This window comes from Octopus sinensis, linkage group LG2, assembly GCF_006345805.1.
Source record: "Octopus sinensis linkage group LG2, ASM634580v1, whole genome shotgun sequence".
NCBI classification, from domain to species: Eukaryota; Metazoa; Mollusca; class Cephalopoda; order Octopoda; family Octopodidae; genus Octopus; species Octopus sinensis.
The window spans coordinates 200,223,251-200,248,250 of record NC_042998.1 but is presented as its reverse complement, the minus strand read 5'-3'; the positions used below and the strand labels follow the sequence as shown (position 1 = coordinate 200,248,250).

The 25,000-nt window shown below is 34.6% G+C and overlaps 1 protein-coding gene across 1 annotated transcript in view; it reads left to right on the top strand.

The window, feature by feature from the left end:
- Positions 1-25,000, top strand: part of LOC115232608 (carbonic anhydrase-related protein 10-like) — an 865,311-nt gene that overhangs the window by 524,740 nt on the left and 315,571 nt on the right. The window contains exon 4 of the mRNA XM_029802585.2: positions 5,797-5,892. Within this exon, the coding sequence (XP_029658445.1) occupies positions 5,797-5,892 (96 nt within the window). The remainder of the gene's footprint in view (positions 1-5,796; positions 5,893-25,000) is intronic.

Here is a 25,000-nt window from a genome sequence, read left to right as displayed (position 1 = left end):
AGGTAGATATATATGTAGGATAGATAGATAGATAGATAGATAGATAGATAGATAGATAGATAGATAGATAGATAGATAGATAGATAGATAGATAGATAGATAGATAGATAGATAATGAGACAAGCAGATATATAAACAGGCAGACCATCAGACAGACCGATAGATAAACTGATTGAATGATCGATCGATTGATTGATTGATTGATTGATTGATTGGTTCATTGATTCTTTAACACGTTTGCATATTTGGATATTTACTAAGGATGATCACGGATTTCAAAATAATTCGTCGATCGTATTTTACTCAGTACACATCTTGATAATCGGGAGAATATTTCATTAGCTACTATTTGTAAAACCCCTGTTTTAGGGGATAAATAAGTAGCATCAGCTACAAATTCTGACACACAATCACGCGCGCACGCACACACACACACACACACACACACACACACACACACGCTCAGGCATGCATATATATATATATATATATAATATATATATATATATATATATACATATACATATACAAGGATATATACATATATTCATACGTATTATATACGTATATATATGATCATATATATTACATATACTCACATATATATATATATTACATATATATATTACACACACACACACTCTCTCTTCCACACACCCACACTCACTCCAATATAAAGAATTAAGGTATGTCAACTGTCATATATGAGAAATTATTGATCTGCTGAAATCTTCCTTTCGAAAGGAAGATACAAATACATTGTAGCAGTTGACGTACTCCGATACAGTCAGGTACGATACTTAAATTTTTACAAAACACGTAGAAGTTTAAGATGGTATTTTTGTCATTATTCAAATGCCATTAATTAAAATGTAGATGATTTGCTCATAAAGTGTATTAAATGAATCAAATGGGTACAATTGAAAAATATCGAAAGCCTTTCTGTCAACGACAGATGACAGCCATTTAGCGCCGGTGACATGATGCAAATGGTTAATATTATTTGTAAATTCGAGAGTAAATATGAAGATTGTGAACTTTGCGATTGCAATACCGAACGGCCTTACGGTCGCCACACATTCTCGTAGGCTCACCATGCCTTTGCTACAAGACGCAATTTCAACTCATTGCACTACAACCTTTGAAACAATAAACCAGAAAAAGTGAATATGAACGGATGATAATATGCATGCTATATAGAATTCGTCACAAATCTCTCTCTCTCTCTCTCTCTATATATATATATATATATCAGATTTCCCCACAAATACTCTCAAAATAATATTCCTTAATTTTCTCATTCTTCTGCAGCTAATTCAGTAACGTAATTTCCATCATCATTAATTATCTAATTCTAGTAAGTTTTAAGCATTTTAACTCCATTTGTATAAAATTTATTTGGTTAGACGGATACGAATGCGGAAAGGTTTGTCAATACTTCATGTTATAGGAACTGGTCTTTGAATAACATTGTGCATTAGCTCAAAACGGATGGTAATAAGGAGAATAATGAGAATAGAAGTTTGGTGTGGAATTTTTCCCAGCCGGGGTTTGTAATTTTTCCAAACGTGGTCTATGTTGAATTTGTCAGTGTATTACCATAAGGAGATACCATTTAGGACTTATATGCTTCGAAGCAGAGCTTACGTATTCTGACTGCCGACAGAAATTATGCGGAAGTGAAGTAAACCAACACTATCCAACCAAACACCAACCAACTCATTCTTTGGATGGAGTCCACTTTTCAGTTAGGGTACTGCCAGTTATTGATCATTACACCATTATGTTGCTTCAGATTCTGAGAAAAGTTCTGCTATTATTCACCTATCATTAATTAGTCCACAAGATTTCATGAGAGTGTAGAGAATGCCTAATATAAGTGTTCTCTCTCAGTTTATAAGGAAAATCTTTCCCACGTGTTTCCAGATGCGAGGTGAAGGAACTTATAATGCGCTTGCATACAAATTCTGAATTAATTTTTCTACTGTACCGGAACTATTTATATTATGTTCTGACAAAAGCAGGAACTAATAAGAACGAACAATACGAACAGCATCTTCAGAACCGAAACCACCGTTCCTAGTCTGTTTAAACAATCTCAGCTTAGTTCTTCAATTTAAACAATTGTCGTTCTTATTTCTACGAATGTTTCAGATTGTGTATACAACATTATTGCCTTTTTTATGCCATTTTTATGAATTCATAAAGCATTATATGCTTTCAATGTTTAATGGACATATTCAGGTGCGTCAAACTAGTAACTGAAATCACTAAACGACAATATAACGACATAAAATAGTACTTAGCACACAAAGACATTGACGATTCGATCACACATACACAAACGCGCGCGCACATATGTAAGTTTATAGATTGATAGACATAGAGAATATATGCATACATACGTTTTAAGCGTTATGGGCACAGACGTGAAGACACATAATAGTATAGGACACTTGTCGAACGTACTTCGCAGTGGGATTTAAACCAAAAACAGGTAGTTGGAATATGGACTTCTTAAACATGCTGCTTTGCCTGCGTCTCTCGCCTCTCTCTCTATCTCTCTCTCTGTCCTCTCTCTCTCTAAATATCCACATATATAAATGTACGTACGCACATAACCTCCCCCCCATATATATATATGTATATTTATATATATATATATTTATATATAGAAGTGTGTGTGTGTATGTATGTATGTATGTATACACACACACACACACACAGACAAACATAAGTGTGTTTATTGAGTATAAAATTTTGGGAAAGCGCTGTAATAAAGTGTAATTTCCTGTCCAAATTTTATATAAGTTAACAGGCCAGCGTGTGCATAGCCGTTTTGTTTTCTATTCAACTTATGTCTACCGTGCAAATTTAGAAGTAATAAGTATAGGTTGTGTTCTAATTCTTCTAAACGAAATTATAACCTTTACAAAACTCTCGCCTCTTTTCTTGTTTCTTAACTAGAATAATTTTTATGTTTAATCATTTGTAAATCAACCCAAATATTATTTGCGAGTGATATGTGTTTTTACATAATTTTCGGGAACTTACCATAATAAATGGTGTAAATCCAATTCTCTGCCATTATCTCTTAAATTTTACTTCTTTTGTCTCCATTTTTTTTTATATTACCAATATCCACTTAACAGTGTTAACTTAGCGGTCGCTTTGAATATGTAATCAATCTTTTATGTCGTTTTATTGAAGTTGTCAGGTTTTTGTCATCTCCCCTTAATATTCCTTTAAAAACAAATTATTCTACTAAAACTTAGGCGACGCCCACACAGCGATCTGTTTATTAAATCGAATAAAGCCTTTGCTTTTAACAATTTAGCATCTGAAACTTTGCACTCATATTTTGTTTTCGTTTTCGTTTTTGGACTCTTTCGGTACAATTAGTAGATATGTATATATGTATATATATATATATAATATATATATAATATATATATGTATATATGTATATATATATATAATATATATATTATATATATATATATACACATACATATATACATACATATATATATATATATAATATATATATATATATATATATATATATATATATATATATATATATATAGGGCGAATTCACAAAAGAAAAACAAAAGACGAAGACAACAAACAGATGTATTAATTTAACGCTCGGGAAGTGAAACCGTCTTTAATATTTCGAGACTCTACATACATGTATGCGTGTGTGTGTATGTGTGTGTGTGTGTACGTGCGGGCGCGCGCACACACACACGTAGCTTCATAAATATAGATATACTTTTTGTGCGATTCTGCGAAATACACAAGGGATAAATTATTAGTCGTCCAAATGTTGACCTTCCTTTGACAATGTGAGCGTCACTTTCATTGTCAACGTTCACAGAATTACAGATTTTGCTGCAGATGTACTTGAACTTATCAGCAAACTTCATGGATTCCCCTTCCACAGTGAGAAAGTAATCCACATATGGTCTCTGCTAGGTAGGTTAGTACATGAGTTTTGTCTTCTCAGTAGTGACTGTGAGGCCAAAGTTGTTGCATGCAGTGGAAATCCATTTCGATGTTACTTTGGCGTCTAATCTACAACCCAAGGGTCGATTAGTTTAAGTTACTTTTTAGTTTACTTTTTAATTTCTAATTACCCTTAAGTTTTGGCTAAGATTTTTCTATAATAAAGTCCTAAGGATTTTTTTACAATAAAGTCCTTTGTACATACTTAGCATTGTAAATGTAAATTTTTCAAACTTGCTCCTCTTTTGATAATGATAAAACCATGTCTATTGTTTCTTAGTGAATAATAATAGTAAACCAAGAATACAGAATATGATAATTCAAATAAGCGCGAAGATCGCGCACGTTTAACAGCCGCGAGTTTTGCATCATAAATAAGCTAAAACCTAACCTAAAATCATCACCACAGGAGTTGTAGATCACACGCCAAATTACCATCAAGCAGTTCATCATCTGCTGCATATGGCCCTCCATTGTGGCGTAGAGTGCATTGTGGTCTGCGAACAGATAGTCGTTCACTTCTACTCGGTCTTGAGCAGTAGCTGCAGCAGAATGAAGAGTTTGTCATCAGTCTTAGTTTGACCGCGATTCTGGCTTGAGTCTCGCTGCAGACGACGTCCAAGAGTATGTCTGAGCTCATCATGCTGGACAGCGTATCTGCGTGCGTTCAGCTCTGCTAGTCTCTGTTAGTGAGTGGAAATGTATTGGAAGAACCTCCACTCACCTGAACTCGAGCGAATATGCCGTCGTGAACCAATCGCACCATGCAGATGAATTTGTGCGGGGCAAAATTTATAACTATATACACTCGTATACATAGCAGTCTTTATCATTGTTATCCTTCACAACGACATGAATATAGTAAACATCAGATAACTGCGTTCATCGATATAATCAATAATTTTGGAACAGTACAAGCAAAGCTTCTTCGTACGCACACAGATTCATTAGCCGAATACCGCCCCCACACAGACGGTCACACCCACTTGAGAACATCACCGCTAGCACACACACACATACATCCACATCTACACGACTCTCCACAACAAGAGCAACATTTAATCTATCTCCTAGGACTTTGGGATTAAAAGGCAGTAGCACTAAAAAAAACGTATACTCTACTTTTGTGTACAATTTGTGTCGAAAGGATTTTGAAAATTAACATTGGCCGTAGATGAAATACTTTATACGGAGTGGAGGCGCAATGGCCCAATGGTTAGGGCAGCGGACTCGCGGTCATACTATCGCGGTTTCGATTCCCAGACCGGGCATTGTGGGTGTTTATTGAGCCAAAACACCTGAAGCTCCACGAGGCTTCGGCAGGGGGGGGGGGTGATCCCTGCTGTACTCTTTCACCACAACTTTCTCTCACTCTTACTTCCTGTTTCTGTTGTACCTGTATTTCAAAGGGCCGGCCTTGTCACTCTCTGTGTCACGCTGAATATCCCCGAGAACTACGTTAAGGGTACACGTGTCTGTGGAGTGCTCAGCCACTTACACGTTAATTTCACGAGCAGGCTGTTCCGTTGATTCGGATCAACCGGAACCCTCATCGTCGTAACCGACGGAGTGCTTCCACCACTTTCTACGGAGTAGATTAGGCAGAATTTCTCAGCCACATTTCTATATTCTAATTTTTACGTTTTGAGTTCATATAACGCTATTGTCAAATTTCGGTTTGTTGTTTATGTAAAATGCTATAGTTTCTAAAATATATGGCTTTATGTCAATATTATAAATGTATATTTTAAAGCAATTCATCTATTTCTTTTACATATTTTTCAGATACATATATTCTTTTATAATGCCGAGCTCTATCCAAATTTCTCAGACAGTATACGTGCACCTCATGGAATAGCTGCGCTTTCACTCCTGGTAAAGGTGAGTCAATATGCATTTGTTTTTCGTCATTCACAGAAGGAAAATATTTGGGACGTCTTGATTGCGACACCTTTAAGTCCTATAAATAGCGTGCAGAGCACATACTGAAACCCCGGTACGCAGGAAGAACAAGTTTGTACAACACGGCAATTTATTTACTGAAAGGAAAGAGCCCACGAAATACCGAAGCAAGATACAGGCCTAATAATTTCGTCATTATTACTATTTACATACTGCCTATATATGCATTATATAATATATATATATATATATAATTAATATATATATATATATAGATATATATATATATATATATATAATAATAAATATTAGGGAATATATCCAAATTTACAGGGAAAAAAAATCAGATTAGGATTAAATCCAATTTTATAGTAAAATATTATAAATATTATTTGAGACAAAACCACTAATTGCAAAACAAACAAGGAAGACTTAATCAATACAATTTAATAATTGACTATTTATTAAATTTATTAAATTTTATGTATTGATTATTCCTTGTTTGTGCAAAATAGTGGTTTTGTCTCAAATAATATTTTATATATATATATATATATAATACACACAAACACCTCCAATACAGGTAGAAGCAAACCAAACAAGTACTTCATCCAGTGAGAGATAAATATCAATTTAATACAAAACCGAAAGTGCTACTAATGGTTTTATGTTTTGATGATGCTTCCTTTGAGATACAAGGCGTATTTTATAAATATGCCTAGGTAAAGTATCACAAAAGCATAAAAATATTAGTACCTCTTTCCATTGTGTATAATTTTTATATGCATATATATGCATGTATGTGCATGCTTGTATGTCTGTGTCCGCGCGCACATTATGTATATATATATATAATGTATGTGTATAGATATATATATACATACATTATTTTCATTTGACGGACATTTGTCCTCATCTTCTTTATTGTTAACACCCTCCAGCCTCATCAGGTTTCTTGAGGAAATTTCGAACCTGTGTTCACATTCCTAAGGTATTTTCGATGTTATTATTATTCAAGTCACTGCTTAGAATCGAACTCGGAATCTTGAGATTAGTAGCCATATGCCTGTGGCCACTACGTCGTATTCCTGTGGCCTATTATGGAGTGAATTTTAGGTCTTATAAATCTGATATTTTCCTATCCGTTCTTAATACCGGTTCCCATATGCTACTCATATCTTCACTCGATTTGCCTATGAGGCTGTTTCGTGCTACCATATGCGCTGCTTCTTTTCGTTTACGTATTTCCCAGTGCTGTTCTCTGCCTATTATTTTAACTCCATCCCACAATGTAAATAATGAATGTTAATAATGTAAACAAGTATGTATGTATCCATGTATACGTTAGCGCCTCTGTCATGTGATCATACAAAAATACGCGTGCTCGGCTGGCTGTCATAATTGTGTAATGTGGCCAACAATATCATACGTAATCTCCACTACGATATAGGATTTTACGATAGTTGCAAGGCAATGACTGTTTTTGACATATGCATTTAATGTTTGTCACACTTCAGAATTTGTAGCGAATTATACAACTTTATTACTGGTGAAAACATTAAACGAGTGTAAACACTGAAAAGAGACACGAACACAGACCATTACAAATATACATGTATGAGGGAAATTTTCACACATATACGTATACATGCACACTCACCCATGTGTATGTATCCATGTATGTGTGCATGCATGTGTATGTGTATATATATATATATATATATATATATATATATATATATATATATATATATATATTATTATAATATATATATATAGGTGAGAAAGTTGGTGTGTGAAAGCACGTGGTTGAATATATAGAAAATAGTAAAAGGTGAAAAAACTACAGAAGGTTATATATACACATAAATATATACATATATATATATATATATATATATATATATATATATATACGCATAAATATATATATATATATATATATATATATATATATATATACGTATGTATATATTATGTATGTCTGTATGTATAAAAAAGTGATCTAGATCTAAATATAGCGGTTATTATTTTAAATAAAAATTATCAATTTCATGCAATAACAAACATTGTTCCCTCGGGAGCAAAGTAATCTGGCTAATTTTACAAATGTTTTGTATATTGTGTGGTTGTGTGGAGCGCGAATAACGATATTTCTGTCTCTTCGTCAGTGTATGTGTACATTTATGTATGTATTATGTATGTGTATGCATATTATATATATATATATATATATATATATAATATATATATATATATTATATATAATATATATTATATATATATATATATATATATATATATATATAACATATTGTAATGAATGCTTAGCTGCTTGTTTAGTTGTTCCGATTGTTTTATAATTAACATAATTAAACCATAGACCAGTAATAAATGCAATTATTATTTAATAGTGTATTTATTTTTTGTAATTTAATATTTTATGTGCAGTTTTTTTATATAATCCTTAATTACCGAATATTCGAACAGTTCCCCAAAATATGTTATTTAATATATAAGTAACGACGGAATGATTTACTAGTGAACACGGTGTTGTTTGAAATAAAACCTACAACGTGTGTATGTGTTTATGTGTGTGTGTGTTTGTGCGTGTGTGTGTGCCCGTGCGTATGCGAGTACAGGTATTTTATTATTAATCGGCAGGTGTTATAGTCACAACACACATTCATATACACATGTTTACATATAAATATGTATGTATATATGGGTGTGGGTGCGTGACTCTATAATAAGCGAAATTGTATATCTTCTATCTATCTGTCTATATATACATCATGTAGTCTAGTTACGATATTTTAAATAGACTAAATGATGCCCTTGCCAGGTCAGTACTCCCTGCATCTAGTATGGATTTCAGTTTTGTAAAGACACTGTGGATGTGGTTTTTAGCCTAAGGCAGCTACAGAAAAAATGCTCGTGAACACAACTGAGACCTGTTTGTCAATTCTGTACATCTAGCTAAAGCTTTCGACACCGTATCTACACCAACCCTTTCAGTTGTCCTTATAAAGCTACGTGCTCCAGAAAAGATATTCAACGTCATAATTTCTTTCCATGTAGGGATGATAATTTCTGTCAGATCTAGCGGGGAAGTGTCCAATTCATTCACAGTCTCAAATGGGGCAAAACAAGACTGTGTTCTTACATCACTCCTATTTGCTTTGTATTTCTCCATCATGTTGGCAACAACGTCCGAGAGTGTTAAAGAAGTAGTAAAGGTTGAGCACAGAAGTGGCGGTGGTTTGATCAACCTACGGCGATTCAAAGCAAAAACTAAGACTTTGGTGCAAAAAGTTCGAGATTTGCGCTCTGCAGAAGTTTGTGCGCTTGTAGGGGACATGCGATGCTTTCTATACGAATCTGTGCGTGCATCGAAGGTCTTTGGTTTGACACACATCAGCATAAAAAAACTGCGCTTGTCCATCAGTCCATTCGTGACCATCCTCCAGCTGTTGCGCCTATGTTACTATCTGTTGATGGGTAAACTGTAAAAAATGTTGTTGTATGTTGATGGGAAAGCATTAAAAAATGTTTCCTCCTTCACATATCTTGGTTCCATTGTGTCCAATGATGCGAAAATGGATAAAGAAATCGATTCCAGCATCGGAAAGACTAGCTCCTCTTCGATACGCTTTATCACTGAATTTGGAATGACCACGACGTATCGTTGAAGGGGAAAGTTAATGAATATAGGTCGTTCGTCTAGACATTACTTTGTGGTGATGAATCTTAGACTTTGTACAGAAAGCACAACAATCAGCTTGACGCTTTTCATATGCGATGCTTGCTTACTATCTGTGTGGAGGCGCGTGGCTTAGGAGTTAGGGTGTCAGAATCATGATCGTAAGATTGTGGCTTTGATTCCTGGACTGGGCGACACATTGTGTTTTTGAGCAAAACAGTTCAATTGACGTTGCTCTAGTCCACTCAGCTGGGGAACACATACGCCATAGAAACCGGGAAACGGGGCCCGCGAGCCTGGCTAGCCTTTAAAAGGGTGCATTTCTTCTTTATTATTATTATTATTATTATTATTATTATTATTATTATTATTATTATTATTATATATTTAAACCAGCTGCTATATTTGATTTTGTTCCATATGTGAAATACTTTCCATAAACAAAAGCCAAGTGCTCTAATACTGGCATGGAAGTAACACTTTCGCTTCCAGATAATTAATTAAAATATCAATCCGATATTTGTACTTAATTATTTACCTTTATAAACTGAAATAATTAAAAGTTGAATTAGTTTGTTTCTTTCCAAAACAAAGCAATATCTTGCTTGAGATACCAAACATAAAATAATACAAGTGGAAAATTTTGGGGGAAATTATATTTGATAACTTCGAAATAGTTTGCAATTCTAAACTATCGATGCGTTTAAAACTCAAGAAATTAGAGAAGAAAATCAAATAGAAATTAAATATAAATACTCATTCACTGAAGTCTTTAGCAACCAAGCGGTTACTGTTTAAAGTATACAAACTTCAGCATATTTAATCTGAACCCGTTGTGAAATTATTTTGGGATTTGCGCCAAATATTGTGGCTAGTTTAGCGAAGTCTTAAAGGATCTATCAGTGGTGCACATGACTGATTGATTTTTTATTTAGTTGTTTGGTATTTCATATGTTTTTTATTGAATAATTAGGTATAATCCTGCACTGTTAATGAAAGCTTTGGAAATTAGTACTATAAAGCTTTCTGGAGCTTTGTAAATCTTTATATATAAAAGTCAAGTTGTGTGTCTGTCTCCGACGATTTAGATTTCTAACTACTCCCTTATTTTGCGGTGCAGTTTAACCAAAATCGGGTATCTTATAGTCGTGATTCATATCGAGCCCTTCTGGGTATTAACGCGCGTCTACGATGAGTCTACGATTAAAAAAAAAATTACCATCATTTTTTCCATTTTAATGCATTTTTTCGCTATTACCATCATTTTTTCCATTTTTAATGCATTTTGTTGCTATTTTTTGGCTATAACTCTCTAAAAATGCTTATATAGTTATTTCCCTTACAAACCCGAGCAACGCCGGGTGATACTGCTAGTTAGAACTATAAAAGAAAGTGTTCGATTTATATACAAAGTAGAAATTAATATATCATATTTTTCCTAAAACGTACAAAATATAAATCGTATGCCTGTAAGTAACCCTAATGAACAGTACAAGTTCAATAGAAAGAATGCGTTGGAATGCGTCTGTAGTTGGTTGAGTTTTAGCGCTACTCCTGTTGCATGACTTTAAAATAAGATGAAATCCCCCTACGTTTCAACGATTATGCAATAGAACGAAATTTCTTCTATACTACAAGCAATATCAAAATAGAATTTTCGTCTTAATTGGTGCGATCAATCTATCGATCTGCATTCAGAGAACTGCCTTAAAGGATCTGAACCAAAAACAGCATATATCACCAAATCTACAATAAATAAAAAAAACATACTAAAAAGAGTATCTATAACAAATCGAAAGGAAAGATAAATGCATCAAGAATAAAAATATGCAAGAAAACATTTGCAAGTGAAAATACCTTATTCTACATAAATTTTAAAATACAAGAAATAACCTCCAACAAATGCCAACCACATTTTGAATAAAGAAAACATCAACAATAGAAGCAACAAAGAAGAATGTAAAACGGAAAAAAAAGCAACAAAATAAAAATCTAACACCAATAACAATTATATTTAACAACAACTCGGCTAGGAAAACAACAGCACCACCAGCGAACATAGCTTATCTGTATTCTCTATTATAATTGATATCAAATAGAAACCAAAAATTTTAAAGTGGAAATAATCATTCCTAGACAATTACACAACAGTTATTTCTTTCATTATCAAACACGTGGAGGTTACGAAACAATTATCGTATCGATTTCAAGCAATTCGATCACATCAGCAATATTTTACACACTTTGTAACCTTTCTCTGGAATAATATTTTATATCTGAACGAAACAAATAAAATTTTACAGTATTCAATTTCCAAGATGCTGAAGACATTCATATACAAAATATAATATTGAGGTGACAAAATCGTTAGCACGGTTAAAACGTTTAGCAGCATTTGGTTCTGAGTTCAAATACTCAGGAGGTCGAGTTTCCCTTTCATCCTTTCGGTGTCGATCGAATAAGTACCGGTTGAGTATTGGAGTCGATGTAATAAATTTACTGCACCTTCGAAACTGTTGGCATTGTGCCCAAATTTTAAAGCAATATTTTGAACCTCCATGAGCGTAGGGCAATCTGAGCAAAGGCATAACCCTCAATATTAGAGCAATATTAAATCCTTTACGTGTGATTATAAATGTGTATTTATAAATGTCTATATGTATGTTTGTTTGTGTGTATGCTTGTATAGCAAACAACATAAACTAAAAACAAAAAATACGCATAAATATAACATCTCCGACTTACTACTTTTACTGATTGTGGAGAAAGAGTAGAAGCAAAGAGATAGTAGGAAAGTAAAAAAAAAGGAACGCACACAAGAGACAACAGAGAAATCTTTTCCACAATAAAAAATCCGTGTTGTACAGCGCTAAATATTTGGCCGCTGGTGAGCCGGATATATGAAACGGGCTAATGACGTATTTTCTGGTGGAAGAGCAATAGAACGATAGCAATGTCAGTGTTTGCACATATATTTATTTGTGCATAAATAGCATGCAGAAGAAGCATGTGTTTATGTGTGTGTAATTCTAATGTATGGAGAACTTCGAATGCGATCGCAGAATTGTGCTTGTCATATTGTATTAGGCCTGTGCTTATGTGGCTCTTGAAGTATTTAATACCTGAAGGGACACCAGTTGGATGCACAGTCCGGAGACGTTTACATTTTGCGTGAATATGTGCATATGTGTATGTATGTGTTTGCATGAATCTTGTGCATGTAGATATTTCTGTTCGTATATGTTGAGTGGATACATAAATGAGTGTGCAATCTGAAATGTGGTGTGTACGTTTTAAATTAATATACGTTATCCCGTTAATGGTGGAACATGTGTGGGTGGGTGTTTGGTCTCCGTGATATGTGTTTATAGTTGAAGAATTTCGATGAACATTGAGGGTGAACAGAGGCCGAACGCGTATGCTTTAGGGAAGAATAAGTAAATCGCAACTGTAATATATATTGAAGAGTTAATTTTGATTTCTTGATTTCTTCAATTTCGTCAATCCGCACTCAAAATGGATCCAACTCAAGGTTTAATAAAGTGGGATATTATTTCTCTCGTACAAACTTAATCCTGTGCATGAAGCAACAATCACTATATTGGAACGATCTCGGTCATTTGATTGATAAGCTTTAATAATGTTGAAGATTAAATACAGAGTAATCGAAGCAATCCAAAAATAAGTTCAAATAATAAAGGCATTTCTAATAATTGAACTTATTGAAGTAATAACATTTCATAAAAGTAAGTTGAAACGTTATCATCGCAGAAAGTTATAGGATTACAATCTAATATGTCTAAGGCAGAGGTCGCCAAACCTTTCGTCCATCGCCCCCATTTAGCCACTTCCTCCGCACTGACCCCCTTTATCTACTTCTCCTTCCACATGGACCACTCTCTTCATTTAAATTAACTTAGTACCCTACCCTACCATATCTTAAATGCGTACTGAGTACTGATGTTTGGAATTAAAATGAACGACATATTAAGCAATTCTATTGATGATGACACACTTTTTTAAAATTTAAAACTACGTGTACGAGTATTCAATATTAAACATTCAATTTCTATGAAATTGTTTTCACGGTTAGAAAATATGGAAAACGCATCATATTGCTGGAATATATTTTATTGAAATTGACAACATCAATATGAGGGATGGGCGTGGCACTGACTAAGCATTTCAATCAGTTCATCTGGGTGAGCTGGTCTTTCGCACGCCGTCCCTCGTTCGAACCCTTAGCAGGACCCCTGTAATTCCTTACGAAAGTAAGACACAACCACAAACAGACAGACACACACACACACACACACACACACATACATAGACGCACAAGCAAACACACACACCTTCAGACACACACACCTTCACACACACACATATAATCAGAAAACAGAAACAAGAGATTAGCGGTGGTCTGCGTCGATAAGACTTCCATTATCTGTAAAGATTGCTGGGGGAGGAATACAGGGTAATGCATATACATACATGCACACACAAACACACACACACACACACATATATATATATATAAATCTACCTATATGCATTAATGACAAAATCTGTCTGTAGCTGTGTGTGTTTGTAAATTTAGTACTTTAACTCATCCGAGACTATGCAACAGATTTTCATGAAACTTAATACGTGTGTGGAGCTTATGCACACGCGGTCACTATTTCACTTGGAATTTCAAAATAAATAAATAAATAAATAATTGAAAATATATAATCAGCAAAGATATTTCAAAAGCCAGTAGGACATTTCAATGCAAGTTCTCATATGAAAGTCATTTTCTACCATAACGTTAAAAGTTTTCAACTGATTTTCTTGAAATATTATATAAAGAGAAGGAATATGCGCTAAGAATGGGTTGAGACAAATAAAATTTTTACCTAGGCCACTGAAGCAAAGTGTAAAATGATTTTTGATTTACTGATTAGCAACATCTTGCCTAAATTGTTGTGAGGTTTAAATCTTCATCAATTATTTCAACATTCTCAAGTTTCTGCAACATGTATTTTCTTAACATCTGCACTAAAAATTATCGATTCTAAACGTTGCAGCCTTCTGTGCTAAAACATCTAACATATATTTTCTTAACACCTGAACTTAAAATTGTCGGTTCTGATCCTTGCAATCGATATTATTTGATTTTCACGATCAGTGGAACTATACCCATGAAACAGAGTCGTCAAATTAAGTGCCTTTCTCTAAATGATATATTGTTTACTTTTGAAAGTTTTATGTTTTTTTCTTTCATTGCACTCCTTTACAATTCACATCTTGTTGTTTCCATTGATTATATATTTGCAGCAACGATTGTCATTTTCTGTATTTATATGTATTACTGTTTCGTGAATGAATTTTTTATACGCATTCTATTATCTGTCCTATGTCTTGATTTCATTTCTCGTTTGGGGGAAATTAAGCATTGTAATGGATACTAGCATTAATACCGGGTACCTCAACTAGTATATAATTTATATATGTATGTATATATGCATAAGCATAGATACATATAAATGTACCTGTGAGTGTGTGTGTGTGTGTGTGTATGTAAGTGTGTGTGTCTAAGCATACATAACTACAGACATCTGTATACACAGAGTGTCCTTCCGTATATTCACTCAAATTCTCTCAAAATTTATTTGCAATGTTGGCTATACTACAGAAAGGTAGTCGAGTTGTGTGATAAATCATCATCCTCATCATCATTGTTCGACTGTGGTCGAGACAATGGCATTTACCATGCTACGCCAGATTTCACGGTCCATTATGGCATTACGGAGGTCCTGTTGCTGGATGCCTGTATTCCTGGAGATTACATCAGGGTAGGAGAGTGTGCGCCCTCTGGTATCGCGAGCAGATGGCTTCCAGAGGAGAAGAGTAGAAATTACCTCTTTTTCAGCTCTACATATAAATACCTTAATTATTGAGACAGATCTGCAAACAAGAACACACATAATCATATACACATAAGCAGGCATATATTCACGCTTATGTAATATATATATATATATATATATATATATATATATATATAGAGAGAGAGAGAGAGAGAGGAGAGAGAGAGAGAGAGAGATCAGAAAAATGAAGGAGCAGATTACGATGATGATGAAAATAATAATGATGTTGACCAAGGAGAAGGAAGAGAAGCTTTGCAAGCGAGTATGACGCGTTCTTTTATAAGAAAATATTGCTAATCCAATTTGGTGTTCATGTAGTGGAGAGTTGACATAAAAAAAAAACATTTATCCCTGTCACCCTTGATCCATTGAATTTCGAATGTATAACAGTTTGAATGAGATAAGGTTACATCAGCTATTGACTTGTAGACATTTTCAGCTGAGAAGATGTGAGCAAGAGGAAGTGGAATCTGTTGGCCTGTCCAGAAATTGAAACAATGTCATTTATAACCGATACGTATGTATGTGCATATGTTATTTTGGGTGAGTGTGCTGTTGTGTATGTATACATGTGTATACAATCACAAAGATACATAGTCACACACACATACAAACTTCTATATATATGTACGTATATACAACGTTCTCAGTCCAAATATCACTGAAGGTTACTTTGCAGTTCATGCTTGATAAAATAAGTACCACTTGAGAGTACTGTATACTGTGTAATCGGTTAACTCATTCCCACAAACCCCAAATTCCTGGCTCTGCGCCTGTACTAGAATATACATATATATATATATATATATATTCAATTAGTGCTGGCGAAAATATAATTTTTTTAGATTATGTCACTTTTCCGGATTTCTACGTGTTGTTGTTATGTTTACAAGACCGTTCTATACGAGAAAACCTAAGTGTGATTGTGATATCGGGGAAAGTATTTCGAAGGAGAGATTAAAAATTTGCTCTTATCTATACAACTTGCTGAAAGATTTCATTCAACGTTGTTTTTCAGTGACTTAATCTCTAGATGGAAGTTTTTTTGTTTATTTTTCATTTTTATTTTCTGACTTTGGTCAAGATATGTTTAACAAATCCTCGATTTAGGCAACGGTTTGGCCATATTGTAGCACTGCCATGCCTGGTAATACTTTGTCACTTGATGACAGTAAGGATAGAATGTCAGACAAGATGTAATGCAATGCAACATCTAGTTACGACTGTTTAATTTCTGATTTCATGTACGAGATTATGTTTCGTCCTTTCGAGATCTTTAAGATGTAACATTGCAGACTATTTAAAGTCACAATACCATAAACTGTTTAAACTATGAATTCTTTTTTACTTTTAACACATGTTGGTAATAATACTCTTTTTACTCTTTTACTCGTTTCAGTCATTTGACTGCGGCCATGCTGGAGCACCGCCTTTAGTCGAGCAAATCGACCCCGGGAATTATTCTTTGTAAGCCCAGTACTTATTCTATCGGTCTTTTTTGCCGAACCGCAAAGTATCGGGGACGTAAACACACCAGCATCGGTTGTCAAGCAATGCTAGGGGGACAAACACTGACACACAAACATATGCACACACACACATATACATATATGCGACAGGCTTCTTTCAGTTTCCGTCTACCAAATCCACTCACAAGGCATTGGTCGGCCCGGGGCTATAGCAGAAGACACTAACCCAAGATGCCACGCAGTGGGACTGAACCCGGAATCATGTGGTTGCTAAGCAAGCCACTTACCACACAGCTACTCCTGCGCCTATAATACGGCATATTTCTTACAACTATGTAGATTTTCACACTTTCAACTGACTATATACTTTCTAACTTTGACAATACATCATTCAGACGTACAACGAGCTCTATTGTCCTTTGAAGTTAGTGTATACATAGCATGTGCTGCTATAATTCAACATAACATACTAGAGTCTATTTCATATTTCGGGACGGTCATTGTTTCTTGCCAAATAAACACACGCACTATATATTTGTTCTTCAGTTGTTTATTATTGTTTTTATTTTATATCTTTCGTCACACACCCTATGACCTTTTCAGCAACTCTCTATCGCGCGTGTCTTGTTCTTTTCTGTTTTGTCCGCACCATTAAAAGACACTAAACGAAACAGGATGAGAATCGAGGGATGGAGGGTAGCTGAAGAGGTCACAAGATGTGTAACGAAATATTTCCAGACAATGGACATAAAATAAGAACAATAATAAACGAATCAACATTATTTACATTATTTACATTTGTCGTCATCTTGTTTATTGTTAACACAACGTTTCGGCTGGTATATCCTCCAGCGTTCATCAGGTGTCTTCTGGAAATTTCGAACCTTGCTTCTCATTCCTAAGGTATTTTTTCGATGTTGTTGTTGTTGTTATTATTATTATTATTATTATTATTATTATTATTATTATTATTATTCACTTCACTGCCAGGAATCGAACTCGGAATCTTAGAGTTACTAGCCCGCGCTCTTAACCACTACGCCATATGCCCGTGGCATAAAAACATCGAAAAATACCTTAGGAATGAGAACCCTGATTTGAAATCGAAATTTCCCCAAGACATCTGATGAAGGCTGGGGTGTATATCAGCCGAAACTTTGTGTTAACAACAAACAAGATGAGGACAAATATCCGTCAATTGTAAATGATGTAAATAATGCACATAGTTCCTCATCTCTTAAATATAGAACTGTAAACAAATGGAGAACGAATATATAGTGCGCGTGTTTATTTGGCAAGAAACAAAATATGACCATTCCAAAATATAACAAATATATTTGAATACACGATTTCACAACAGGAATTTTGCAAAACAAATACATAAACGTAACACAGGAAAGTCATTGTCCTACCTCAAGTTATAGAATTTGAACAGAAAATGACAAATAATAGAAGTTATGATCTCGGTACACGTCACGAGTTCACTAGGATATTCCTGCTTCTTCTCTCTAACTCTTTGTGTTTGAACAAATGCGGAGATTTGGCGGATGTTGAAAGCGATGGAAATATACAGTAAAGTGTGCTGCAAAAATAAAATAGGAACTGATATTCGACAAGCAAACTTTAGAATTATTCTTCGTGCGTCCTGTCATTGGCTGTCCGTCACCCTCTCCGTATATAATTATGTTCAATGTCATGTCTCCTTTCTCTCTCTCTCTCTCTCTCTCTCTCTCTCTCTCTCTTTCTGTCTGTCTGTCCGTGTGAGTGTCTCACTCTGTCTTTCTCACACACTCATTCTTTCTCTGTCTTTCTCTCATTGATTTCACTGTGATCGGTATATCTAACACAATGTTTGGTGTCAACATCATCGGCTGTTAAGTGGACGCCTTTCATCAACATCATTGTTCGACCGTGGTCGAGACAATGAAATTTACTATGTTACACCAGACTTCACGGTCCATCATACCATTACGGAGGTCCTGTTGCTGGATGCCTGTATCCCTGGAGATTACATCAGGGTAGGAGAGTGTGCGCCCTCTGGTATTGCGAGTAGATGTCTTCCAGAGGAGAAGAGTAGAAATTACTTCTTTTTCAGCTCTACAACAATGTCCAGCAAACTGGACTCTCCTACCTTTCACAAGAGATGACACAGGTGGTAGTTTCCCATATATTTGCATTTTGGTTGAATGGCGCCTCCACGAGAGATGTTGAGCTCTCATAAGGAGGCGAGTGTAGGTTCCATCCAACCGCCTCTCAAGCTTCTTTGATACCGTCCAGGTTTCTGAGCTATATAGTAGAATTGGTTCGACTGTGGCTTTGAATATTTCACGTTTGAAGTCTCTACTTAGATTCGATGACCAGATCTTATGCATGTCATTAGAGGCTGACCAGGCCATGCCCTTTCTAGTTAGAAAGTCTTTTCCAGATGATGATATGTATGACCCAAGATATTTATAATCAGAAACCATATTTAAAGGCCTCCACCGTTGATCTGTGTAAGTTTATTTAAAGTGGAATTATAATGCCATTATGAATTATCTATACAGGTAATAGTTGTGATTTTAGAGATAGGAGTTTTCTACTTTATGCTGCTGAACTGAATGCATCCTTCAGCGGTGCAAAATAAATGCAGATCTTAGGCTGGAATATTTATTATGATAGTGTTATAATTCGATTGAATATTTCTCACTAGAAAGAATATACACATGTATAAATGCTTGTGTGTGTACGCGTGTGTGTGTAACTGTATTGAGTTATTGCACCAAACGCAACCATATGTATATGTATGTGTATGTGTGTGTCTCTGTGCTTGTGTCTGTGTGTGCGTGTGTGTGTGTGTGTGCGTGTTATGCTTGCGTGCGCATGCTTGTGTGTGTGTGTGTGTTTCTATGTATTATATATCGATGAGTTCGTGTATAATAGTATGTATAATCTCGGCAGTGAAAATCTGAATTTTAAATCAAAGTAAGGCCATGGTGGTTTAGAGGAATTGTTTCCATCGGACAAATCGATATGCATAATTCATGCTCGTGCTTTATAATATATACTTTAACATTCAACTTTATCTTTCTACCCTTTTCCCCAATAAATTAAGGTAGCAGCGATGCACTTAGTTCAGTATGTTAGACTAAATCATTCGCCCAAATGTGTTATAATATTCCGCAACCGAAGGTAAAGTACCTGAATTTTAGTTCAGAGAAAAAGACAAAATTAAAGGAAAAATAGTTATTTCAATGCAGCAAACACCATAGGGAAAACGTTCGATACAATATATTTTATTTATCCTCTGTAATCCTCAAAATCGAATGATATCAAATTTTGCACTCAGTACATTCAAATCGATATTTTACCAACCGGAATACATCTACGCAATACATACATTCAGTATACGTTTATAGACATAATAAAGTTCTGCACTATTCATTAGTTTCGTAAATAATAACGAAACCCTCACTTCAAAGGTACTAACTTTCATATCGTCAATTTGACAATAGATATATTAAATGTAAATAATGTGTCACTTTATAAAACGATTGATACTTTAAATAAATCAGTGTAATATAATAACTTAATAATTGAAATTCTGGTATGCAGTGCTCAGATGCACAACAACTAAAGGAAAAAATGTTGGTGTCGTGGTGACGAATTTCAGGAAGTATGGAAGTTTTGAAGGTTGTAGTGTCACAACAGTTAAAACTGATGCAGGTTGTTTATTCTATCCTTCAACAATTCTGAGCATGAAAAAATGTTTCCGAAAGTCATAGGTGCTGTGTTGTTTTTTTTAATTTGTAAGCATATCCGCGAAGATGAGGAAGACGAAGAATAATCAAAAATATACTTTTGCAATTGTAATTATAATTGTGATTATAATTTTGTTTTATATAGATTTAAATTGAACAGTGATTTCGAGGGGTTACCGGTCGGCGGGCGCCGGTGCCCCTCCCAGTTTTTACCATCTTTGTCCTTTTCATACACATTAATGTCCCTGTCCATCCCGCAGCTACATTTATCTATGTACAACCTTCATGGTCAATTCAGTGAAATACAGCATATCCACGAGGGTTTGACATATGGAATTCAAAGAGGTGAATAAAACTGTTGTTGGAGCGATGGTGGATAATCTTGTGGGTGTTTGCCAAGTTTGTTGCCAGTCATGGGAGCTTTAATGTGCCCCCACCCACCAAGGCAAGACGTTCAGAGTATGACAGATGTCTGACAACAGATATTCGTTTGGTTGCACATTTCTGAACGGTTTGCAGGCGATCTGAACGGCTTGCAGGCGCAGGAGTGACTGTGTGGTAAGTAGCTTGTTTACCAACCACATGTTTCCGGGTTCAGTCCCACTGCGTGGCACCTTGGGCAAGTGTCTTCTGCTATAGCCTCGGGCCGACCAAAGCCTTGTGAGTGGATTTGGTACACAGAAACTGAAAGAAGCCCGTCGTATATATGTATATATATATGTGTGTGTGTGTGTGTTTGTGTGTTTGTGTTTGTCCCCTTAGCATTGCTTGACAACCGATGCTGGTGTGTTTATGTCCCCGTCACTTAACGGTTCGGCAAAAAGAGACCGATAGAATAAGTACTGGGCTTACAAAAGAATAAGTCCCGGGGTCGAGTTGCTCGATTAAAGGCGGTGCTCCAGCATGGCCGCAGTCAAATGAGTAAAAGAGTAAAAGAGTAAAAGAGAGATCAATATGCTGACCAAGATAAAGGTTCCAAACTGGTGATGCAAACTCTAAGTGTGGGTGTACCATAGTCATATACAGCTTTAAATAGAAAACTGAAGAGCGTACTGAGTGATGTTAAGACATCCCTTGCCTTTTTGACAATCTTAGAGATGTGGTATGTCCAACGCAATTCGCTGTTTACAATAATACCCAGGTCACGTTCACTTACAAAAGTTTTAAGATTAATGTTGTTGAGGGAGTAAACACTGGGCTTTTTGAGGTAGTGTCGCAGCGTTGCGGGTGTGAATTTTACAAATGTTATACAACTTGACGAAGAAAGTACACCTGGATTTTCAATAGTAAAAATGCCAGAATAGCATAGAGCAATCGGTTCAGCGTATTCATTGGGATCATCTGTGATCTTACATGTGTGGGGATTCTAAAGAAAGCTAACTAGAGAGTGAGGTCTCTGCTTCAAACATACATATTTTCAGAACACTTTCTTGTCGGGGCTAGTTGCTCTATGTTGTTCAGAGTCGAGCACTGCATTTGTGTTCAATTGTTTGAGCTGGTTAGGTGATCCATTGCTACGTCATTTATTCTCATCTGTATACCTCCTAAACGGGATAAACAAAATCATATTATAAGTAAATGCTAAATTAGTTGTCACAAACTCGCAATATAGCAAGGAAAGAAAAAGCTATGCTTAAATAATACATTAGTTATAATGGAAGAGTTTGTCGTAACATATCATTTTACATTAAGAAATTTATAATGAAAATATAATGTATAATTTTAGTGATTATATATCTTGTACTTTCGGAATAAATTTCTAAGTATAATTTTATACTTGTTCATATTCATACGTCTCATAATTTTGGAGAGAAACATAGATGAATATAAAATTTCATTCATATAATCATAAAAACATAATAAGGACATATATAACAGGACGCTATTATTAATTTCTTCCATGTTTCGTGAGTACATATGACATGTCAACACGCTATTGAAACAAATGTTGATTATAGAATATATATATATAAATATAATTAATAATATCAGGGTAATAAATATTTTAGAAATTTTTACTACCTGTGGCCTAGCGTCTAGAAAAATTAGTCAATAGACTATGTATTATTCATATAAATACAGTGTACATTTAAACACATAACAAGTATTCTTCATAGGATTACTTTCACGCTAGAAGATACAGCTAAAGTCCGAACCACTCATAGTACGTACCTATATATATATGTGTGTGTGTGTGTGTGTGTGTGTGTGTGTGTGTGCATGTGTGTGTGTGCATGTGTGTATATATATATATGATCATTAAGACATAACATGACAGTATTATTAATTTTTTTCCACCTTTGTACATATGGCATGTCAACACGCTACTGAAACAAATGTTGATTGTAGAATATACATACATACACACACACACACACCACACACACACACACACATATTTATAAATATATATATATATATATATATATATACATATATATATAATTAATAATATCAGGGTAACAAATATTTTAGGAATGTTTACTACCTGTGTCCTAGGTCCATGATCGTAGGGAATCCATACTAAGGACATATATATAAGTACGTACTCTGAGTGCTCGGTTTGGGTTACGATTAAAATTCTGGCTTGAGCAAAAACTGAAATATGTGGAATTCAAGCTATTTATCAAATATGTCTAGAAGTGGTCCATCGTAAAGCGGGTAGACATATATATTAGAAATAGAAAATGAACAAGTAAACATGTTCTATCCCCCTAGTGCATTTAATTTATGTTTTAAACATTGTGCAAGAACTTTATAGTAAATATATAAAATACCTTACAGCTGTTTCTAGAATATCTAAGCATGTGTATCGTAGGCTATTGAGTAAAGATTCCACCGTAAGCTAACTAGAGAAAGAGAAAATTTTAAAATATCTTTTATCAAGAATATTAGTAGTTACCAATTCGTCGAGGATCTAAGGGAATTCCAAAGTAATAAGATAACAGCGGTTGCTTGGTCCGTGATCGTAGGGAAATCCTTGCTAAAACATAAGGACATTTGTCCCATTGTGGTATACTGAAGTCAGAGGATCGTACTGAAACTTTTAGAACTAAGGAACTTAAATTACAACTCCAGAGACAACTTCAAAGACAACCATTCATTGATGTTGATTTGTTCCAATGTGTCAGACACTGGACATGTAAGCAAAGATTGTTTGGACAAAGCTGTTCCTCGTCTTTTTTCTATGCTCTATTTTAATCTAATTGCTAATACCAACGACATCATACGACGGCTGAACAAAAATAGGTACTACATCTTTCATTTTGATATTAGTTCTTATGACTCTAGCATTTCCTCCTTACTTTTTAACAAAACCTTAATATTCGCTCAAATACCTTCTCTCTCATTAAGGATCGGATAGGTTTTATTCTCCTCACTAGATCTACAGTTGTACAGTTTGAGTGGGGAATAATGGAAAAGACAGACTGAACAATTGTGTATCACCATGGAATGTAGTGACTCTGCTCAGATCATTGATTTTGTTAGTATCTACTAGCAGTATCGCCTGGCGTTGCTCGGGATTGTAAGGGAAATAACTATATAAGCATTTTTAGAGAGTTATAGCGAAAAAATAGCAAAAAATGCATTAAAAATGGAAACAAAATGATGGTAATTTTTTTTTAAATCGTTGACTCATCGTAGACATTTTTAGAGAGTTACTTCCCTCATATAATAGCGAAAAAAATGCATTAAAATGGAAATAAAATTATGGTAATTTTTTTTTAAGATCGTAGACTCATTGTAGACGGGCGCTAATACCGAGAAGGGCTCGATATGAATCACGACTATAAGATACCCGGTTTTGGATAAACTGCACCGCAAAATGTGGGAGTGGTTAGGAATCTAAATCGTCGGAGACAGACACACAACTTGACTTTTATATATAAAGATATGTTATACTGTTTGCATGAATCTTTTCTTAATTTGGCCGGAGAGCTATAGAGGGAGGACGCGGTATTTATTATCCATAGAAAGAGCAAAGCATGCAGTGAGAAAACTAGGAAGAAACGAAGAGCATTATTTTTTAAATCCACAGTGTGGATACTAATTTTGAATACAATCTTAAGGTTGCAAACATTTTAGCTGTAACTTTCAATCTTATATAAGTACTATTTTACTCTGATCAAAAACCAGCTGAGACAATGACTTATGTAAATCGTTTTCCAATAAAAATAATAATAATAATAATAATGATAATAATAATAATAATAATAATAATATAATAATAATAATAATAATAACAATAATAATGATAACGATAAT